The 20,679-nt window shown below is 50.3% G+C and overlaps 1 protein-coding gene across 3 annotated transcripts in view; it reads left to right on the top strand.

The window, feature by feature from the left end:
• The window catches only part of LOC121269319 (deleted in malignant brain tumors 1 protein-like), a 246,846-nt gene that overhangs the window by 117,110 nt on the left and 109,057 nt on the right, over positions 1-20,679 (top strand). For all 3 annotated transcript variants that reach the window (XM_041173871.1, XM_041173872.1, XM_041173873.1), the window contains 3 exons: positions 1,579-1,668; positions 3,798-3,917; positions 6,597-6,716. In XM_041173871.1, the coding sequence (XP_041029805.1) occupies positions 1,579-1,668; positions 3,798-3,917; positions 6,597-6,716 (330 nt within the window). The remainder of the gene's footprint in view (positions 1-1,578; positions 1,669-3,797; positions 3,918-6,596; positions 6,717-20,679) is intronic.

Below are 20,679 nucleotides of genomic sequence, written 5' to 3' on the forward strand. Positions count from 1 at the left end.
GCAGGCTTCATAAGGCCGACTTTGGCTTCCAATGTTACTGCTCTGGCATGTACACGGCGCAACCATTTAATCGCTAACTACAGAGCGTTCAATATCATTCCCCACCCCTCAGATACTGAAACAGTCCGTGCCCACATGCAGCAAGGCCTGGGCTGCATCCAGGCTTTGGGTTGACAAGTGGCAAATAACATTTGTGCCACACAAGTGCCATGCATTGACCATTTCCAGCAATAAAAAATCTAACCATCTCCCTCCGACAAGCAATGGCATTGCCATCACTGAATCCCCCACTATCAACACCCTGGGGGTTACCATTGACCAGAAACTGATCTGGACCAGCCATGTAAATACTGTGGCTACAAGAGCAGGTCAGAGGCTGGGAATCCTGCAGTGAGTAACTCACTTCCTGACTCCCCAAAGCCTGTCCACCATCTACAAGGTACAAGCCAGGCACTTGCCTGGATGAGTTCAGCTCCCAAAACACTCAAGAAGCTCGACACCATCCAGGACAAAGCAGTCCCGCTTGATTGGCTCCCCATCCACAAACATTCACTCCCTCCATCACCGACACACAGTAGCAGCAGTGTGTGTACCATCTACAAGATGCACTGCAGGAACTAATCAAGCCCCCAACAACAGCACCTTCCAAACTCAAGAAATTTACCACCAAGAGTGCCAGATCCATGGGAACGCCACCACCTGGAAGTTCCCCTCCAAGTCATTCACCATCCTGACTTGGAAATATATCGGCCGTTCCTTCACTGTCACTGGGTCAAAATCTGGGACCTCTTTCCCTTAAAGCACCTTGAGAGTACCTGCAACAGATAGAATGCTGTGGTCCAATAAGGCGGCTCACTGCCACCCTCTCAAGGGTCAATGAAGGATGAGCAATAAATGTTGAGCCTTGCTGAAAAAAGAGGCAACCTCTGGAAGCTCTTCATCTTGCACTCATTCCAACATATTGGCAAGACTGCAAAATCTCAAAGGGAGCAAAAATTTATACTGCATGTCAAGAGGGTGCTGATTGGTTGGCAAGTGGACTTTGGTTGGCGGAGGTGTAACCTTGGAGAATGTACCAGGGAACAGTCAGCTGCCAAATCTTTCTTCAAACACAAACCAGGCAGGCCGACTCTGATTGGCTGAAGCATTGCCATGAGGAATGAACCGGGGAATGGCTGGCCCGCCAAGCTTTTGTTGAGTCGGAAAAGAATCGGCACTCTCGTCACATGCAGTGCAAATCATTGTTCCATTTGAGGTTGGGTATTCTTTCGAATCTGCCCTGATGAGCGCGAGTCGAAATGCTTTAACCGAGTCTGTTTTTCAGCCATACCCAAGATCTGGACCACCAAGAAATGATTGAAGGAGCGTTGACCTTGCTCGCTCACATCTCAAGAGAGAGCAAAGAACAATCTTCTCCAAAAGTCCATGTACAAAATACCCCATCAGGGACTCTACCCCAACCTTTTAGTTCCCTTTCAGAGTGAAGTGGTGTGGGACATCCTACGCCTGGAAGTTGCTGTAGAAGTTTTAGAAAGTTTGATCTTTCACGCCTACTGCCTTTCTCTCGATTACACACAGGTTCTGTCCGGAATCAGTCAGAAAGGAGGAATCCACAGGCTAACGTGCCCATGACAGTACCAGAGGTTCGGATAACAACGAATGATAAAGGTAGGCTTCAGCGACGTCTGGAAGAACCCAGGCGATGAGTTGACATTGGACTCAACAGGAAGCCTTGACATAGGCCGGGCTGGAAGGTCAGAGTTAAAAAGCGAGAGGGACCACGAAGGTCATCCAGATGAGAGGAGAATTCAAAGGTCATGCACTAAAGGTCGGGGGGGTAGGCAGCAATGAAGATCAGGTAAAGAATGGGCGGTGATGGCAAAGGTCAGAAACATATGGACAGAGGAGCCTGCAAAGCTCTAACTAAAAGAGAAAGGATACAAAGGTCGGTCAATCAAAAGGGGCAAAGGAGGGGGGAAAAGGTCAGGAAAACATGCACCAGGAGGGTTATAGAGGCAGGAGGAACTGACAGAGATAGGGAGGGTTGTAGGGACTGGAGGAGGTTACAGAGATAGGGAGGGTTGTAGGGGCTGGAGGAGGTTACAGAGATGGGGAGGGTTGTAGGGGCTGGAGGAGGTTACAGAGATAGGGAGGGTTGTAGGTGCTGGAGGAGGTTCCAGAAATAAGGGAGGGTTATAGGGGCTGGAGGAGGTTCCAGAGATAGGGAGAATTGTAGGGATGGAGGAGGTTACAGAGATAAGGGAGGGTTGTAGGGGCTGGAGGATGTTACAGAGATAGGGAGAGTTGTAGGGGCTGAAGGAGGTTACAGAGAAAGGGAGGGTTGTAAGGGCTGGAGGAACTGACAGAGATAGGGAGGGTTGTAGGGATGGAGGAGGTTACAGAGATAAGGAGAGTTGGAGGGGCTGGAGGAGGTTACAGAGATAGGGAGGGTTATAGTGGCTGGAGGATGTTACAGAGATAGGGAGGGTTGTAGGGGCTGGAGGTGGTTCCAGAGATAGGGAGAACTGTAGGGGCTGAAGGAGGTTACAGAGAAAGGGAGGGTTGTAGGGGCTGGAGGTACTGACAGAGATAGGGAGGGTGGTAGGGATGGAGGAGGTTACAGAGATAGGGAGAGTTGGAGGGGCTGGAGGAGGTTACAGAGATAGGGAGGGTTATAGTGGCTGGAGGAGGTTACAGAGATAGGGAGGGTTGTAGGGGCTGGAGGAGGTTCCAGAGATAGGGAGAACTGTAGGGATGGAGGAGGTTACAGAGATAAGGGAGGGTTGTAGGGGCTGGAGGATGTTACAGAGATAGGGAGAGTTGTAGGGGCTGGAGGAGGTTACAGAGATAGAGAGGGTTGCAGGGGCTGGAGGAGTTTACAGAGATAGGGAGGGTTGTAGGGGCTAGAGGAACTGACAGAGATAGGGAGGGTTGTAGGGGCTGGAGGAGGTTACAGAGATAGGGAGGGTTGTAGGGGCTGGAGGAGGTTACAGAGATAGGGAGGGTTGTAGGGGCTGGAGGAGGTTACAGAGATAGGGAGGGTTGTAGGGGCTGGAGGAGGTTACAGAGATAGGGAGGGTTGTTGGGGCTGGAGGAGGTTACAGAGATAGGGAGGGTTGTTGGGGCTGGAGGAGGTTACAGAGATAGGGAGGGTTGTCAGAACTGGAGGAGGTTACAGGGATAGGGAGGGTTGTAGGGATTGGGGGGGTTGCAGAGATAGGGAGGGTTGTCAGAAGTGGAAGGGGTTACAGGGATAGGGAGGGTTGTCAGAACTGGAAGGGGTTACAGGGATAGGGAGGGTTGTCAGAACTGGAGGAGGTTACAGAGATAGGGAGGGTTGTCAGAACTGGAGGGGGTTACAGAGATAGGGAGAGTTGTAGTGGCTAGGGGAGGTTACAGTGATAGGGAGTGTTGTCAGAACTGGAGTGGGTTACAGAGATAGGGAGGGTTGTCAGAACTGGAGGGGGTTACAGAGATAGAGGTGGTGGTGAGGGGAACAGGCCATGGTGGGGTTTGAAGATGAGGATGAGAATTTTAAAGTTAAGGCAAGCGGGACCGTTGGCCATGGTAGCTGGGTAAAGGGGTCTTGCTATGAGTTAGTACAGGTTCTCGCGTTGACCTTCATCAGAAAACTGTGGGAGGCGAGCGACGGGCCGAATGGCCTGTTTGTGTGTCCTGCGTTCTATGTGACTCTGCGGGATGGTGGTGCTGACCTCACCTCCTCTTTCAGCTGCCCTTGACCACATGCCTCTGGCCTCCGAAAACCCAGCCTCACCGCCATGTTATTTTCATTGTAGGTCAAAGGTCGGACCTGGTCTACAGGAGGTCAAAGCACATTGGTAGCTCTTCCGAAGAGGAAGGAGCCAGGGCTGCGAGCTCCAGTGCAGGGCGGAAGTTGTCGAAGCCCAAATCTCAACGTGAGTACCCTCACTTCCTCTGATGTAACGTGTCTCAAAGGAACTTTTCCAAAAGTCTCAAGGTTCCTCACGCATGTCAACTGACTCGTGCTTTATATCATCCCCAATGCTGCTCACTCCTTCTGCGAACAACCACTTCTACCTCTTCAGGTCTGTTTTCCCACCATTGCCCCTGGGCTTCCTGAGACACATTTTGTCTCCAAGGTCTGACAATGGTTCAAATGATACCTTCTCATTCTGGCTTTCAGATTCCTCAATAGTCTCACTGTCTCCGAGCTCTGTAGCCCCTTCCAGTCCCTACAACCCTCCCCATCACTGTAACCACCTCCAGCCCCTACAACCCTCCCTATCCCTGTTACCTCCTCCAGCCCCTACAACCCTCCCTATCCCTGTAACCTCCTCCAGCCCCTACAACTCTCCCTATCCCTGTAACCTCCTCCAGCCCCGACAACCCACCCTATCCCTGTAACCCCCTCCAGCGCCTACAACCCTCCCTATCCCTGTAACCTCCTCCAGCCCCTACAACCCTCCCTATCCCTGTAACCTCCTCCAGCCCCTACAACCAACCCTACCTCTGTAACTTCCTCCAGCCTCTACAACCATCCCTATCTCTGTAACCTCCTCCAGCCCCTACAACCCTCCCTATCTCTGTAACCTCCTCCAGCCCCTATAACGCTCCCTATCTCTGTAACACCTTCCAGCGCCTACAGCCCTCCCTATCTCTGTAACCTCCTCCAGCTCCTACAACCCTCCCTATCTCTGTAACCTCCTCCAGCCCCTACAACCTTCCCTATCTCTGTAACACCTTCAAACCCTACACCCCTCCCTATCTCTGTAACCTCCTCCAGCCCCTACAACCCTCCCTATCTCTGTAATCTCCTCTAGTCCGTACAATTCTCCCTATCTCTGTAACCTCCTCCAGCCCCTACAACACTCCCTATCTCTGTAACTTCCTCCAGCCCCTACAACACTCCCTATTTCTGTAACCTCCTCCAGCCCTTACAACCCTCCCTATCTCTGTAACCTTCTCCAGCCCCTACAACCCTCCCTATCTCTGTAACCTCCTCCAGCCCCTACAACTCTCCCTATGTCTGTAAACTCCTCCAGCCCCAACACCCCTCTCTATCTCTGTGACATCCTCCAGAGCCTACAACCCTCCCTATCCCTGTCACCTCCTCCAGCCCCTACAACCCTCCCTATCTCTGTGTAAATGTTGCAATGTCATGAGATAAATATCCTTGTAAATACAAAATGTACAGAAAAGTTAAAGGGAGAGGAAGGTAGTAATTATAATTTTGATCAATGTAGGAAGGTAGCTTGAGGAATAATGCTGTGCTGGAAGATCACATGATCTGTGCAAACCAATGAGCTAGCAGCGTGGGGAAACTTGAGGGAGTTTTTCTTTAGTTCTAGAGGTTGGTGCACAAGTGTAGCTGCTATCTTGTAAATGAGGTTCAATATTTCCACCAAGAAGAGTTGCCTGGAAAACCATTTGTATAACAGTAACCACCACCAGCCCGGACAACTCTCCAAGATCTCAGTAATCTCCTCTAGTCCCTACAACCATCCCTATCTCTGTAACCTCCTCCAGCCCCAACACCCCTCTCTATCTCTGTGACATCCTCCAGAGCCTACAACCCTCCCTATCCCTGTCACCTCCTCCAGTCCCTACAACCCTCCCTATCCCTGTCACCTCCTCCAGTTCCTACAACCCACCCTATCTCTGTAACTTCCTCCAGCCCCAACACTTCTCTCTATCACTGTGACATCCTCGAGAGCCTACAACCCTACCTATCCCTGTCACCTCCTCCAGACCATAAAACCTCCATTTCTCTGTAACCTCCTCCAGCACCTACAACCCTCCCTATCTCTGTAACCTCCTCCAGCCCCTACAACCCTCCCTATCTCTGTAACCTCCTCCAGCCCCTACAACCCTCCCTATCTCTGTAACCTCCTCCAGCCCCTACAACCCTCCCTATCTCTGTAACCTCCTCCAGCCCCTACAACCCTCCCTATCTCTGTAACCTCCTCCAGTCCCTCCAACACCCCGGATCTCCATGCTCTAATTCTTAAGCTTGGGCCTATTCTCCGATTTTGCTCACTCAACTATAGACGTTTGGGCTTTCAGGCTGCCTGGGCCCTGATTTCACAAGCTAGGCCTTTCCCTGGAGTTCACTCCCTCAGCATCTTCACCATTCTCCCCTTCTCTGCGTCATTCCTGAAAACGGACACACGTACAGACAAACACACGAACATGGAGCAGGAGGAAGGCCACTCGGCCCCTCGAGCCTGCTTCGACTGTGGCCTCAACTCCGCATTCCTGCCTAACCCCCCCCCCGGATAACATTTGACCTCCCTTTGTCCTTCAAGGATCTGTCTACAACTGGCTTAAAGATACTCAGTGACCCTCCCCATGCCGCTCTACTTCTTTGACCAAGCTTAAGGCCTAAATAGGCGCTGGCAATAGCAAAGCAATCTATATGTGGCCTGTTCGGATGAGTTGAGGGATTCTGGGATCGAGCGGGTGGTGACAGGGCCCGGTTGTGCTCAGAGACAGAGGGGACGATCGAGGAGAGCGGCAGAGGCTCAACAATCTCCCCAAGCTTCCTCCTGGTACATCCCGCGTCTCCCCGCTCTGGTGTCTCTACTCAAAACAGTCCACTCCCTTTTCTTTTCCAGTCAGGAAGCAACAGCCATCGTACAGGAGGCCAGACGACACCTCCAGCACCTCATCCTGTGAGTGGTACGAAAATACCAGCGACATCCGAACCGAAATAGAGACACAGATGGGCCTGCTGGGTAAGGACAGGGCGGAGGGAGGCACGCCAACAGGAAAGGTAACATACGCAGAGAGCCACAGCCACAGGAGCAGTGAAAGAGAGCTGGACTGATGGCACTAGAGATACAGAGACAGGGCGCAGGGGGAGAGGGGTTACTGAGTGACAGTGTGAGGGAGCTGGATTAACATCAGTAGAGATGCAGTGAGTAACACACGGTACTGGGGGGAGAGGGGTTACTGAGTGACAGTGTGAGGGAGCTGGATTAACATCAGTAGAGATGCAGTCAGTAACACATGGCACTGGGGGGAGAGGGGTTACTGAGTGACAGTGTGAGTGACCTGGATTAACATCAGTAGAGATACAGTCAGTAACACAGGGCGCTGGGGGAGAGGGGTTACTGAGTGACAGTGTGAGGGAGCTGGATTAACATCAGTAGAGATACAGTTAGTAACACAGGGTGCTGGGGGAGAGGGGTTACTGAGTGACAGTGTGAGGGAGCTGGATTAACATCAGTAGAGATACAGTCAGTAACACAGGGTGTTGGGCAAGAGCCGTTACTGAGTGACAGCGTGAGGGAGCTGGATTCACATCAGTAGATATACAGTCAGTAACACAGGGTGCTGGGAGAGAGGGGTAACTGGGTGACAGTGTGAGGGAGCTGGATTAACATCAGTAGAGATACAGTCAGTAACACAGGGCACTGGGGGAGAGGGGTTACTGAGTGACATTGTGAGGGAGCTGGATTCACTTCAGTAGAGATACAGTCAGTAACACAGGGTGCTGGCGGAGAGTGGTTACTGAGTGACAGTGTGAGGGAGCTGGATTAACATCAGTAGAGATACAGTCAGTAACACAGGGTGCTGGGGGGGAGAGGGGTTACTGAGTGACAGTGTGAGGGAGCTGGATTAACATCAGTAGAGATACAGTCAGTAACACTGGGCGCTCGGTAGGGAGAGGTGTTGCCGAGCAGGACTGTGAGTGAACTGGATTAAAATCAGTAGAGATACTGTCAGTAACACAGGGTGCTGGGGGAGAGGGTTACTGGGTGACAGCGTGAGGGAGCTGGATTAACATCAGTACAGATACAGACAGTAACACAGGGAGCTGGGGGAGAGGGGTTACTGAGTGAAAGCGTGAGGGAGCTGGATTCACATCAGTCGAGATACAGTCAGTAACACAGGGTGCTGGGGGAGAGGGATTACTGAGTGACAGTGTGAGGGAGCTGGATTCACATCAGTAGAGATACAGTCAGTAACACAGGGTGCTGGGGGCGAGGGATTACTGAGTGACAGTGTGAGAGACCTGGATTCACACCAGTAGAGATACAGTCGGTAATACAGGGCGCTGGGGTGATAGGGGTAACTGAGCGACAGTGTGAGGGAGCTGGATTAACATCAGTAGAGATACAGTCAGTAACACAGGGCACTGGGGGACAGGGGTTACTGAGTGACAGTGTGAGGGAGCAGGATTAACATCAGTAGAGATACAGTCAGTAACACAGGGCGCTGGGGGAGATGGGTTACTGAGTGACAGTGTGAGGGAGCTGGTTTAACATGAGTAGAGATACAGTCAGCAACACAGGGTGCTGTGGGAGAGGGGATATTGAGTGACAGTGTGATGGAGCTGGCTTGACATCAGTAGAGATGCAGTCAGAACACAGGGTGCTGGGGGACAGGGGTTACTGAGTGATAGTGTGAGGGAGCTAGATTCACATCAGTAGAGATACAGTTAGTAACACAGGGTGCTGGGGGAGAGGGGTTCCTGAGTGACAGTGTGTAGGAGCTGGATTAACATCAGTAGAGATAAAGTCAGTAACACAATGTGCTGGGTGGAGAGGGGTTACTGAGTGACAGTGTGAGGGAGCTGGATTCATATCAGTAGAGATACAGTCAGTAACACAGTTTTCAGGGGGAGAGGTGTTACTGGGTGACAGTGTGAGGGAGCTGGATTAACATCAAGTAGAGATGCAGTCAGTAACACGGGGTGCTGCGGGGATAGGGGTTACTGATTGACAGTGTGAGGGAGCTGGATTAACATCACTAGAGATACAGTGAGTAAAACAGGGTGCTGAGGGAAAGGGGTTACTGAGTGACAGTGTGGGAGAGCTGGATTCACATCAGTAGAGATACAGTCAGTAACACAGGAGCACGGTTGGGAGAGGGGTTACTGGGTGACAGTGTGAGGGAGCTGGATTAACATCAGTAGAGATACAGTCAGTAACACAGGGCGCTGGGGGAGAGGGGTTACTGGGTGACAGTGTGAGGGAGCTGGATTAACATCAGTAGAGATACAGTCAGTAACACAGGGCGCTGGGGGAGAGGGGTTACTGAATGACAGTGTGAGGGAGCTGGATTAATCTCAGTAGAGATGCAGTCACTAACACAGGGTGCCAAGGGAGAGGGGTTACTGAGTGACAGTGTGAGGAGCTGGATTAAGATGAGCAGAGATAATGTCCGTAACACAGGGCGCTGTGGGAGAGGGGTTTCTGAGTGACAGTGTGAGGGACCTGGATTAACATCAGTAGAGATACAGTCAGTAACACAGTGTGCTGGGGGAGAGGATTTACTAAGTGACAGTGTGAGGGAGCTGGATTCACATCAGTGGAGATATAGTCAGTAACAGAGGGCGCAAAGTGGTGAGAGGGTTTACAGAGTGAGATTGTGAGTGAGCAGCTGTAACATCAGTAGAAACACACTCAGTAACACTGGGCGCTCGGTAGGGAGAGGTGTTGCTGAGCTGGACTGTGAGTGACCTGGATTAACATCAGTAGAGATACAGTCAGTAACACAGGGTGCTGGGGGAGAGGGTTACTGGGTGACAGTGTGAGGGAGCTGGATTAACATCAGTACAGATACAGACAGTAACACAGGGTGCTGGGGGGAGCGGGGTTACTGAGTGACAGTGTGAGGGACCTGGATTCACATCAATTAGAGATACAATCAGTAACAAAGGGTGCAGGGGGAGCGGGGTTACTGGGTGTCAGTGTGAGGGAGATGGATTAACATCAGTAGAGATACAGTCAGTAACACAGGGCGCTGGGGGAGAGGGGTTACTGAGTGACAGTGTGAGGGAGCTGGATTGACATCAGTAGAGATACAGTCAGTAACACAGGGTGCTGGGGAGAGAGATGTTACTGAGTGACAGTGTGAGGGAGCTGGATTCATATCAGTAGAGATACAGTCAGTAACACAGGGAGCTGGGGGAGATGGGTTACTGAGTGACAGTGTGAGGGAGCTGGTTTAACATGAGTGGAATACAGTCAGCAACACAGCGTGCTGGGTGGAGAGGGGTTACTGAGTGATAGTGTGAGGGAGCTGGATTCATATCAGTAGAGATACAGTCAGTAACACAGTTTTCAGGGGGAGAGGTGTTACTGGGTGACAGTGTGAGGGAGCTGGATTAACATCAAGTAGAAATGCAGTCAGTAACACGGGGTGCTGCGGGGATAGGTGTTACTGATTGACAGTGTGAGGGAGCTGGATTAACATCAAGTAGAGATGCATTCAGTAACACGGGGTGCTGAGGGGATAGGGGTTACTGATTGACAGTGTGAGGGAGCTGGATTAACATCACTAGAGATACAGTGAGTAAAACAGGGTGCTGAGGGAAAGGGGTTACTGAGTGACAGCGTGAGTGACCTGGATTCACTTCAGTAGAAATAAAGTCAGTAACACATGGCACTTGGGGAGAGGGTTTATTGAGTGACAGTGTGAGGGAGCTGGATTGACATCACTAGAGATACAGTCAGTGACACAGGGTGCTGGGGGAGAAGGGTTACTGAGTGACAGTGTGAGGGAGATGGATTCATATCAGTAGAGATACAGTCAGCAACAGAGTGTGCTGGCGGAGAGTTCTTACTGAGTGACAGTTTGAGGGAGCTGGATTAACATCAGTAGAGATAATTTCAGTAACACAGGTTGCTGGGGGGAGAGGGTTTACTGAGTGAAAGTGTGAGGGAGCTGGATTCATATCATTAGAGATACAGTCAGTAACACAGTTTTCAGAGGGAGAGGGGTTACTGGGTGACAGTGTGAGTGAGCTGGATTAACATCAAGTAGAGATGCAGTCAGTAACACAGAGTGCTGAGGGGAGAGGGGTTACTGAGTGTCAGCGTGAGGGAGCTGGATTGACATCAGTAGATATAGAGTCAGTAACACAGGGTCCTGGGGGAGAGGGGTTACTGAGTGACAGGGTGAGGGAACTGGATTAATATCAGTAAAGATACAATCAGTAACACAGGGTGCTGGGGTGGAGAGGGGTCACTGAGTAATATTGTGAGAGAGCTGGATTGACATCAGTAGAGATACAGTCAGTAACACAGGGCGCTGGGGAAGCGGGGTTACTGAGTGACAGTGTGAGGGCGCTGGATTAACATCTGTAGAGATAAAGTGAGCAACACAGGGTGCTGAGGGAAAGGGGTTACTGAGTGAGAGTGTGAGGGTGCTGGATTCACATTAGTAGACATACAGTCAGTAACACAGGGTGCTGGGAGAGAGGGGTTACTGAGTGACAGTGTGAGGGAGCTGGATTCATATCAGTAGAGATACAGTCAGTAACACCGTTTTCAGGGGGAGAGGGGTTACTGGGTGACAGTGTGAAGTGTCTGGATTAACATGAGTAGAGATACAATCAGTAACACAGGATGCTGGGGGGAGAGGTGTTACTGAGTGACAGTGTGAGGAGCTGGATAAACCTCAGTAGAGGTACAAACAGTAACACAGAGTGCTGGAGAGAGAGGGGATACTGAGTGACAGTGTGAGGGACCTGGATTCATATCAGTAGGGATACAGTCAGTAACATAGTGCGCTGGGGGAGAAGGGTTGCTGGGTGACAGTGTGAGGGAGCTGGACAAACATCTGTACAGATAGTCAGTAACACAGGGCGCTGGGGGAGAGGGGTTACTGAGTGACAGTGTGAGGGAGCTGGATTAACATCAGTAGAGATACAGTCAGTAAACAGGGTGCTGGGGAGAGGGGTTACTGAATGACAGTGTGAGGGAGCTGGATTCATATCAGTAGAGATACAGTCAGTAACACAGGGTGCTGGAGGGAGAGGGGTTACTGGGTGACAGTGTGAGGGAGCTGGATTCACATCAAGTAGAATTACAGTCAGTAATAAAGGGTGCAGGGGGAGAGGGGTTACTGGGTGTCAGTGTGAGGGAGCTGGATTAACATCAATAGAGTTACAGTCAGTAACACAGGGTGCTGGGGGAGAGTGGTTACTGAGTGACAGTGTTAGGGAGGTGGATTGACATCAGTATAGATACAGTGAGTAACACACGGTGCTGGGGACAGAGGGGTTACTGAGTGACAGTGTGAGGGAGCTGGATTAACATCAATAGAGTTACAGTCAGTAACACAGTGTGCTGGGGGAGATTGGTTACTGAGTGACAGTGTTAGGGAGGTGGATTGACATCAGTAGAGATACAGTCAGTAACACACGGTGCTGGGTAGAGAGGGGTTACTGAGTGACAGTGTGAGGGAGCTGGATTGACATCAGTAGAGATACAGTCAGTAACACAGGACGCTGGGGGAGAGGGCTTACTGACTGACAGTGTGAGGGAGCTGGTTTAACATGAGTAGAGATACAGTCAGTAACACAGTTTTCAGGGGGAGAAGGATTACTGGGTGACAGTGTGAGGGAGCTGGATTAACATTAAGTAGAGCTGCAGTCAGTAACTCAGGGTGCTGAAGGGATAGGGGTTACTGATTGACAGTGTGTGGGAGCTGGATTAAGATGTGCAGAGATACAATCCGTAACACAGGGCGCTGTGGGAGAGGGGTTTCTGAGTGACAGTGTGAGGGAGCTGGATTAACATCAGTAGAGATACAGTCAGTAACACAGGGTGCTGGCGGAGAGGATTTACTGAGTGACAGTGTGAGGGAGCTGGATTCACATTTTTGGAGATATAGTCAGTAACAGAGGGAGCTCAGTGGTGAGAGGGGTTACAGAGTGAGAGCGTGAGTGAGCAGGTGTAACATCAGTAGGAACATATTCAGTAACTCTGGGCGCTCGGTAGGGAGAGGTGTTGCTGAGAAGCACTGTGAGTGACCTGGATTAACATCAGTAGAGATAAAGTCAGTAACACAGGGTGCTGGGGGAGAGGGTTACTGGGTGACCATGTGAGGGAGCTGGATTAACATCAGTACAGATACAGTCAGTGACACAGGGTGCTGGGGGGAGAGGGGTTACTGAGTGACAGTGTGAGGCAGCTGGATTCACATCAAATAGAGTTACAGTCAGTAACACAGGGTGCTGGGGGGAAAGGTGTTACTGATTGACAGTGTGAGAGAGCTGGATTAACATCAGTAGAGATACAGTCAATAACATAGTGTGCTGGGGGAGAGGGGTTACTGAGTGACAGTGTGATGGATCTGGATTCATATCAGTAGAGATACAGTCAGTAACATAGTGCGCTGGGGAAGAAGGGTTGCTGGGTGACAGTGTGAGGGAGCTGGATTAACATCAGTAGAGATACAGTCAGTAAACAGGATGCTGGGGGAGAGGGGTTACTGAGTGACCGTGTGAGGAAACTGGATTAACATCAGTAGAGATACAGTCAGTAAACAGGATGCTGGGAGAGAGGGGTTACTGAGTGGCAGTGTGAGGGAGTTAGATTCATATCAGTAGAGATACAGTCAGTAAGACAGGGTTCTGGAGTGAGAAGGGATACTGAGTGACAGTGTGAGGAGCTGGATTAAGATGAACAGAGATACACTCCGTAACACAGGGCGCTGTGGGAGAGTGGTTTCTGAGTGACAGTGTAAGGGAGCAGGATTAACATCAGTAGAAATACAGTCAGTAACACAGGTTGCTGGTGAAAAGGGGTTACTGAGTGACAGTGTGAGGGAGCTGGATTAACATCAGTAGAGATACAGTCAGTAACACAGGGTGCTGGGGGAGAGGATTTTCTGAGTGACAGTGTGAGGGAGCTGGATTAACATCAGTAGAGATACAGTTAGTAACACAGGGTGCTGGGTGGAGAGGGGTTACTGAGTGACAGTGTGAGGGACTTGGATTCATATCAATAGAGATACAGTCAGTAACACAGTTTTCAGGGGGAGAAGGATTACTGGGTGACAGTGTGAGGGAGCTGGATTAACATTAAGTAGAGATGCAGTCAGTAACACGGGGTGCTGAGGGGATAGGGGTTACTGATTGACAGTGTGTGGGAGCTGGATTAACATCAAGTAGAGATGCAGTCAGTAACATAGTGTGCTGGGGGAGAGGGGTTACTGAGTGACAGTGTGAGGGAGCTGGATTAACATCAGTAGAGATACAGTCAGTAAACAGGGTGCTGGGGAGAGGGGTTACTGAATGACAGTGTGAGGGAGCTGGATTCATATCAGTAGAGATACAGTCAGTAAGACAGGGTTCTGGAGTGAGAAGGGATTCTGAGTGACAGTGTGAGGAGCTGGATTAAGATGAGCAGAGATACAGTCCGTAACAAAGGGCGCTGTGGGAGAGGGGTTTCTGAGTGACAGTGTGAGGGAGCAGGATTAACATCAGTAGAAATACAGTCAGTAACACAGGTTGCTGGTGAAGAGGGGTTACTGAGTGACAGTGTGAGGGAGCTGGATTAACATCAGTAGAGATACAGTCAGTAACACAGGGTGCTGGGGGAGAGGATTTTCTGAGTGACAGTGTGAGGGAGCTGGATTAATATCAGTAGAGATACAGTTAGTAACACAGGGTGCTGGGTGGAGAGGGGTTACTGAGTGACAGTGTGAGGGACTTGGATTCATATCAATAGAGATACAGTCAGTAACACAGTTTTCAGGGGGAGAAGGATTACTGGGTGACAGTGTGAGGGAGCTGGATTAACATTAAGTAGAGATGCAGTCAGTAACACGGGGTGCTGAGGGGATAGGGGTTACTGATTGACAGTGTGTGGGAGCTGGATTAACATCAAGTAGAGATGCAGTCAGTAACATAGTGTGCTGGGGGAGAGGGGTTACTGAGTGACAGTGTGAGGGAGCTGGATTAACATCAGTAGAGATACAGTCAGTAAACAGGGTGCTGGGGAGAGGGGTTACTGAATGACAGTGTGAGGGAGCTGGATTCATATCAGTAGAGATACAGTCAGTAAGACAGGGTTCTGGAGTGAGAAGGGATTCTGAGTGACAGTGTGAGGAGCTGGATTAAGATGAGCAGAGATACAGTCCGTAACAAAGGGCGCTGTGGGAGAGGGGTTTCTGAGTGACAGTGTGAGGGAGCAGGATTAACATCAGGAGAAATACAGACAGTAACACAGGGTGCTGGAGAGAGAGGGGTTACTGAGTGACAGTGTGAGGGAGCTGGATTAACATCAGTAGAGATACAGTCAGTAACACAGTGTGCTGGGGTAGAGGGGTTACTGAGTGACAGTGTGAGGGAGCTGGATTAACATCAGTGGAGATATAGTCAGTAACAGAGGGAGCTCTGTGGTGAGAGGGGTTACAGAGTGAGAGTTTGAGTGAGCAGGTGGAACATCAGTAGAAACACACTCAGTAACACTGGGCGCTCGGTAGGGAGAGGTGTTGCTGAGCAGGACTGTGAGTGACCTGGATTAACATCAGTAGAGATACAGTCAGTAACACAGTGTGCTGGGGTAGAGGGGTTACTGAGTGACAGTGTGAGGGAGCTGGATTAACATCAGTGGAGATATAGTCAGTAACAGAGGGAGCTCTGTGGTGAGAGGGGTTACAGAGTGAGAGTTTGAGTGAGCAGGTGGAACATCAGTAGAAACACACTCAGTAACACTGGGCGCTCGGTAGGGAGAGGTGTTGCTGAGCAGGACTGTGAGTGACCTGGATTAACACCAGTAGAGATACAGTCAGTAACACAGGGTGCTGGGGGAGAGGGTTACTGGGTGACAGTGTGAGGGAGCTGGATTAACATCAGTACAGGTACAGTCAGTAACACAGGGTGCTGGAGGGAGAGGGGTTACTGAGTGACAGTGTGAGGGAGCTGGATTCACATCAAGTAGAATTACAGTCAGTAACAAAGGGTGCAGGGGGAGAGGGGTTACTGGGTGTCAGTGTGAGGGAGCTGGATTAACATCAATAGAGTTACAGTCAGTAACACAGGGTGCTGGGGGAGAGTGGTTACTGAGTGACAGTGTTAGGGAGGTGGATTGACATCAGTATAGATACAGTCAGTAACACACGGTGCTGGGGACAGAGGGGTTACTGAGTGACAGTGTGAGGGAGCTGGATTAACATCAATAGAGTCACAGTCAGTAACACAGGGTGCTGGGGGAGAGTGGTTACTGAGTGACAGTGTTAGGGAGGTGGATTGACATCAGTATAGATACAGTCAGTAACACACGGTGCTGGGGAGAGAGGGGTTACTGAGTGACAGTGTGAGGGAGCTGGATTCATATCAGTAGAGATACAGTCAGTAACCCAGGGCGCTGGGGGAGAGGTGTTACTGAGTGAAAGTGTGAGGGAGCTGGATTGACATCAGTAGATGTACAGTCAGTAACACAGGACGCTGGGGGAGAGGGCTTACTGACTGACAGTGTGAGGGAGCTGGTTTAACATGAGTAGAGATGCAGTCAGCAACACATGGTGCTGTGGGAAAGGGGATATTGAGTGAGAGTGTATGGGAGCTGGATTGACATCAGTAGAGATGCAGTCAGTAAAACAGGGTGCTGGGGGAGAGGGGTTACTGAGTGACAGTGTGAGGGAGCTGGATTCACATCAGTAGAGATACAGTCAGTAACACAGTTTTCAGGGGGAGAAGGATTACTGGGTGACAGTGTGAGGGAGCTGGATTAACATTAAGTAGAGATGCAGTCAGTAACTCAGGGTGCTGAAGGGATAGGGGTTACTGATTGACAGTGTGTGGGAGCTGGATTAAGATGTGCAGAGATACAATCCGTAACACAGGGCGCTGTGGGAGAGGGGTTTCTGAGTGACAGTGTGAGGGAGCTGGATTAACATCAGTAGAGTTACAGTCAGTAACACAGGGTGCTGGCGGAGAGGATTTACTAAGTGACAGTGTGAGGGAGCTGGATTCACATTTTTGGAGATATAGTCAGTAACAGAGGGAGCTCAGTGGTGAGAGGGGTTACAGAGTGAGAGCGTGAGTGAGCAGGTGTAACATCAGTAGGAACATATTCAGTAACACTGGGCGCTCGGTAGGGAGAGGTGTTGCTGAGAAGTACTGTGAGTGACCTGGATTAACATCAGTAGAGATAAAGTCAGTAACACAGGGTGCTGGGGGAGAGGGTTACTGGGTGACCATGTGAGGGAGCTGGATTAACATCAGTACAGATACAGTCAGTGACACAGGGTGCTGGGGGGAGAGGGGTTACTGAGTGACAGTGTGAGGCAGCTGGATTCACATCAAATAGAGTTACAGTCAGTAACACAGGGTGCTGGGAGGAAAGGTGTTACTGATTGACAGTGTGAGAGAGCTGGATTAACATCAGTAGAGATACAGTCAATAACATAGTGTGCTGGGGGAGAGGGGTTACTGATTGACAGTGTGATGGATCTGGATTCATATCAGTAGAGATACAGTCAGTAACATAGTGCGCTGGGGGAGAAGGGTTGCTGGGTGACAGTGTGAGGGAGCTGGATTAACATCAGTAGAGATACAGTCAGAAAACAGGATGCTGGGGGAGAGGGGTTACTGAGTGACCGTGTGAGGAAACTGGATTAACATCAGTAGAGATACAGTCAGTAAACAGGATGCTGGGAGAGAGGGGTTACTGAGTGGCAGTGTGAGGGACTTGGATTCATATCAGTAGAGATACAGTCAGTAACACAGTTTTCAGGGGGAGAAGGATTACTGGGTGACAGTGTGAGGGAGCTGGATTAACATTAAGTAGAGATGCAGTCAGTAACACGGGGTGCTGAGGGGATAGGGGTTACTGATTGACAGTGTGTGGGAGCTGGATTAACATCAAGTAGAGATGCAGTCAGTAACATAGTGTGCTGGGGGAGAGGGGTTACTGAGTGACAGTGTGAGGGAGCTGGATTCACATCAGTAGAGATACAGACAGTAACACAGGGTGCTGGCGGAGAGGAATTACTGAGTGACAGTGTGAGGGAGCTGGATTCACATTTTTGGAGATATAGTCAGTAACAGATTGAGCTCAGTGGTGATAGGGGTTACAGAGTGAGAGTGTGAGTGAGCAGGTGTAACATCAGTAGAAACAAATTCAGTAACACTGGGCGCTCGGTAGGGAGAGGTGCTGCTGAGCAGGACTGTGAGTGACCTGGATTAACATCAGTAGAGATACAGTCAGTAACACAGGGTGCTGGGGGAGAGGGTTACTGGGTGACAGTGTGAGGGAGCTGGATTAACATCAGTACAGATACAGTCATTAACACAGTGTGCTGGGGGGAGTGGGGTTACTGAGTGACAGTGTGAGGGAGCTGAATTAACATCAATAGAGATAAAGTGAGTAACACAGGGTGCTGAGGGAAAGGGGTTACTGAGTGGCAGTGTGAGGGAGCTGAATTAACATCAATAGAGATAAAGTGAGTAACACAGGGTGCTGAGGGAAAGGGGTTACTGAGTGACAGTGTGAGGGAGCTGAATTAACATCAATAGAGATAAAGTGAGTAACCCAGGGTGCTGACGGAGAGGGGTTACTGAGTGACAGTGTGAGGGAGCTGGATTCACATCAGTAGATATTCAGTCCTTAACACAGGGTGCTGGGGGAGAGGGGTTACTGAGTGACAGCGTGAGGCACATGGATTCACTTCTGTAGAAATACAGTCAGTGACACAGGGCACTGGGGGAGACGGGTGACTGAGTGACAGTGTGAGGGAGCTGGATTGACATCAGTAGAGCTACAATCAGCACACATGGTGCTGTCAGTGAGGGGTTACTGAGTGACAGTGTGAGGGAGCTGGATTAACATCAGTAGAGATAAAGTCAGTAACACAGGGTGCTGGGGGAGAGGGGTTATTGAGTGACAGTGTGAGGGACCTGGATTAACATCAGTAGAGATTCTGTCAGTAACGTAGAGTGCTGGGGGAGAGGGGTTACTGGGTAACAGTGTGAGGGAGCTGGATTAACATCAGTAGATAAACAGTCAGTAACCCAGGGCGCTGGGGAAGAGCGGTTACTGAGTGACAGTGTGAGTGACCTGGATTAACATCAGTAGAGATACAGTCAGTAACACAGGGCGCTGGGGGAGAGGGGTTACTGGGTGACACTGTGACTGAGCTGGATTGACATCAGTAGGGATACAGTCAGCAACAGAGAGTGCTGGCGGAGAGGGGTTACTGAGTGACAGTGTGAGGGAGCTGGATTAACATCAGTAGAGATACAGTCAGTAACACAGTGTGCTGGGTGGAGAGGGGTTCCTGAGTGACAGTGTGAGGGAGCTGGATTTATATCTGTAGAGATACAGTCAGTAACACAGTTTTCAGGGGGAGAAGGATTACTGGGTGACAGTGTGAAGGAGATGGATTAACATCAAGTAGAGATGCAGTCAGTAACTCAGGGTGCTGAGGGGATAGGGGTTACTGATTGACAGTTTGTGGGAGCTGGATTAACATCAAGTAGAGATGCAGTCAGTAAAATAGTGTGCTGGGGGAGAGGGGTTACTGAGTGACAGTGTTAGGGAGGAGGATTGACATCAGTAGAGATACAGTCAGTAAGACACGGTGCTGGGGAGAGAGGGGTTACTGAGTGACAGTGTGAGGGAGCTGGATTGAAATCAGTAGAGATACAGTCAGTAACCCAGGGCGCTGGGGGAGAGGGGTTACTGAGTGACAGTGTGAGGGAGCTGGATTGACATCAGTAGAGATACAGTCAGTAACACAGGGCGCTGGGGGAGAGGGCTTACTGAGTGAGAGTGTGATGGAGCTGGTCTAACATGAGTAGAGATACAGTCATCAACACATGGTGCTGTGGGAGAGGGGACATTGAGTGAGAGTGTAAGGGAGATGGATTGACATCAGTAGAGATACAGTCAATAAAACAGGGTGCTGGGGGAGAGGGGTTACTGAGTGACAGTGTGAGGGAGCTGGATTCACATTTGTAGAGATAAAGTCAGTAACAGAGTGTGCTGGGTGGAGTGGGGTTACTGAGTGACAGTGTGAGGGAGCTGGATTTATATCAGTAGAGATACAGTCATTAACACAGTTTTCAGGGGGAGAAGGATTACTGGGTGACAGTGTGAGGGAGCTGGATTAACATTAAGTAGAGATGCAGTCAGTAACTCAGGGTGCTGAGGGGATAGGGGTTACTGATTGACAGTGTGTGGGAGCTGGATTAACATCAAGTAGAGATGCAGTCAGTAACATAGTGTGCTGGGGGAGAGGGGTTACTGAGTGACAGTGGGAGGGAGCTGGATTAAGATGAGCAGAGATACAGTACGTAACACAGGGCGCTGTGGGTGAGGGGTTACTGAGTGCCAGTGTGAGGGAGCAGGATTAACATCAGTAGAGATACAGTCAGTAACACAGGGTGCTGGGGGAGAGGGGTTACTGAGTGACAGTGTGAGGGAGCTGGATTCACATTTTTGGAGATATAGTCAGTAACAGAGGGATCTCAGTGGTGAGAGGGTTTACAGAGTGAGAGTGTGAGTGAGCAGGTGTAACATCAGTAGGAACACATTCAGTAATACTGGGCGCTCGGAAGGGAGAGGTGTTGCTGAGCAGGACTGTGAGTGACCTGGATTAACATCAGTAGAGATACAGTCAGTAACACAGGGTGCTGGGGGAGAGGGTAACTGGGTGACTGTGTGAGGGAGCTGGATTAACATCAGTACATATACAGTCAGTAACACAGTGTGCTGAGGGGAGAGGGGTTACTGAGTGACAGTGTGAGGGAGCTGGTTTAACATGAGTAGAGATACAGTAAGCAACACATGGTGCTGTGGGAGAGGGGATATTGAGTGAGAGTGTAAGGGAGCTGGATTGACATCAGTAGAGATACAGTCAGTAAAACAGGGTGCTGGGGGAGAGGGTTTACTGAGTGACAGTGTGTGGGAGCTGGATTCATATCTGTAGAGATACAGTCAGTAACACAGT

Source organism: Carcharodon carcharias, chromosome 24, assembly GCF_017639515.1.
Source record: "Carcharodon carcharias isolate sCarCar2 chromosome 24, sCarCar2.pri, whole genome shotgun sequence".
Classification (NCBI taxonomy): Eukaryota; Metazoa; Chordata; class Chondrichthyes; order Lamniformes; family Lamnidae; genus Carcharodon; species Carcharodon carcharias.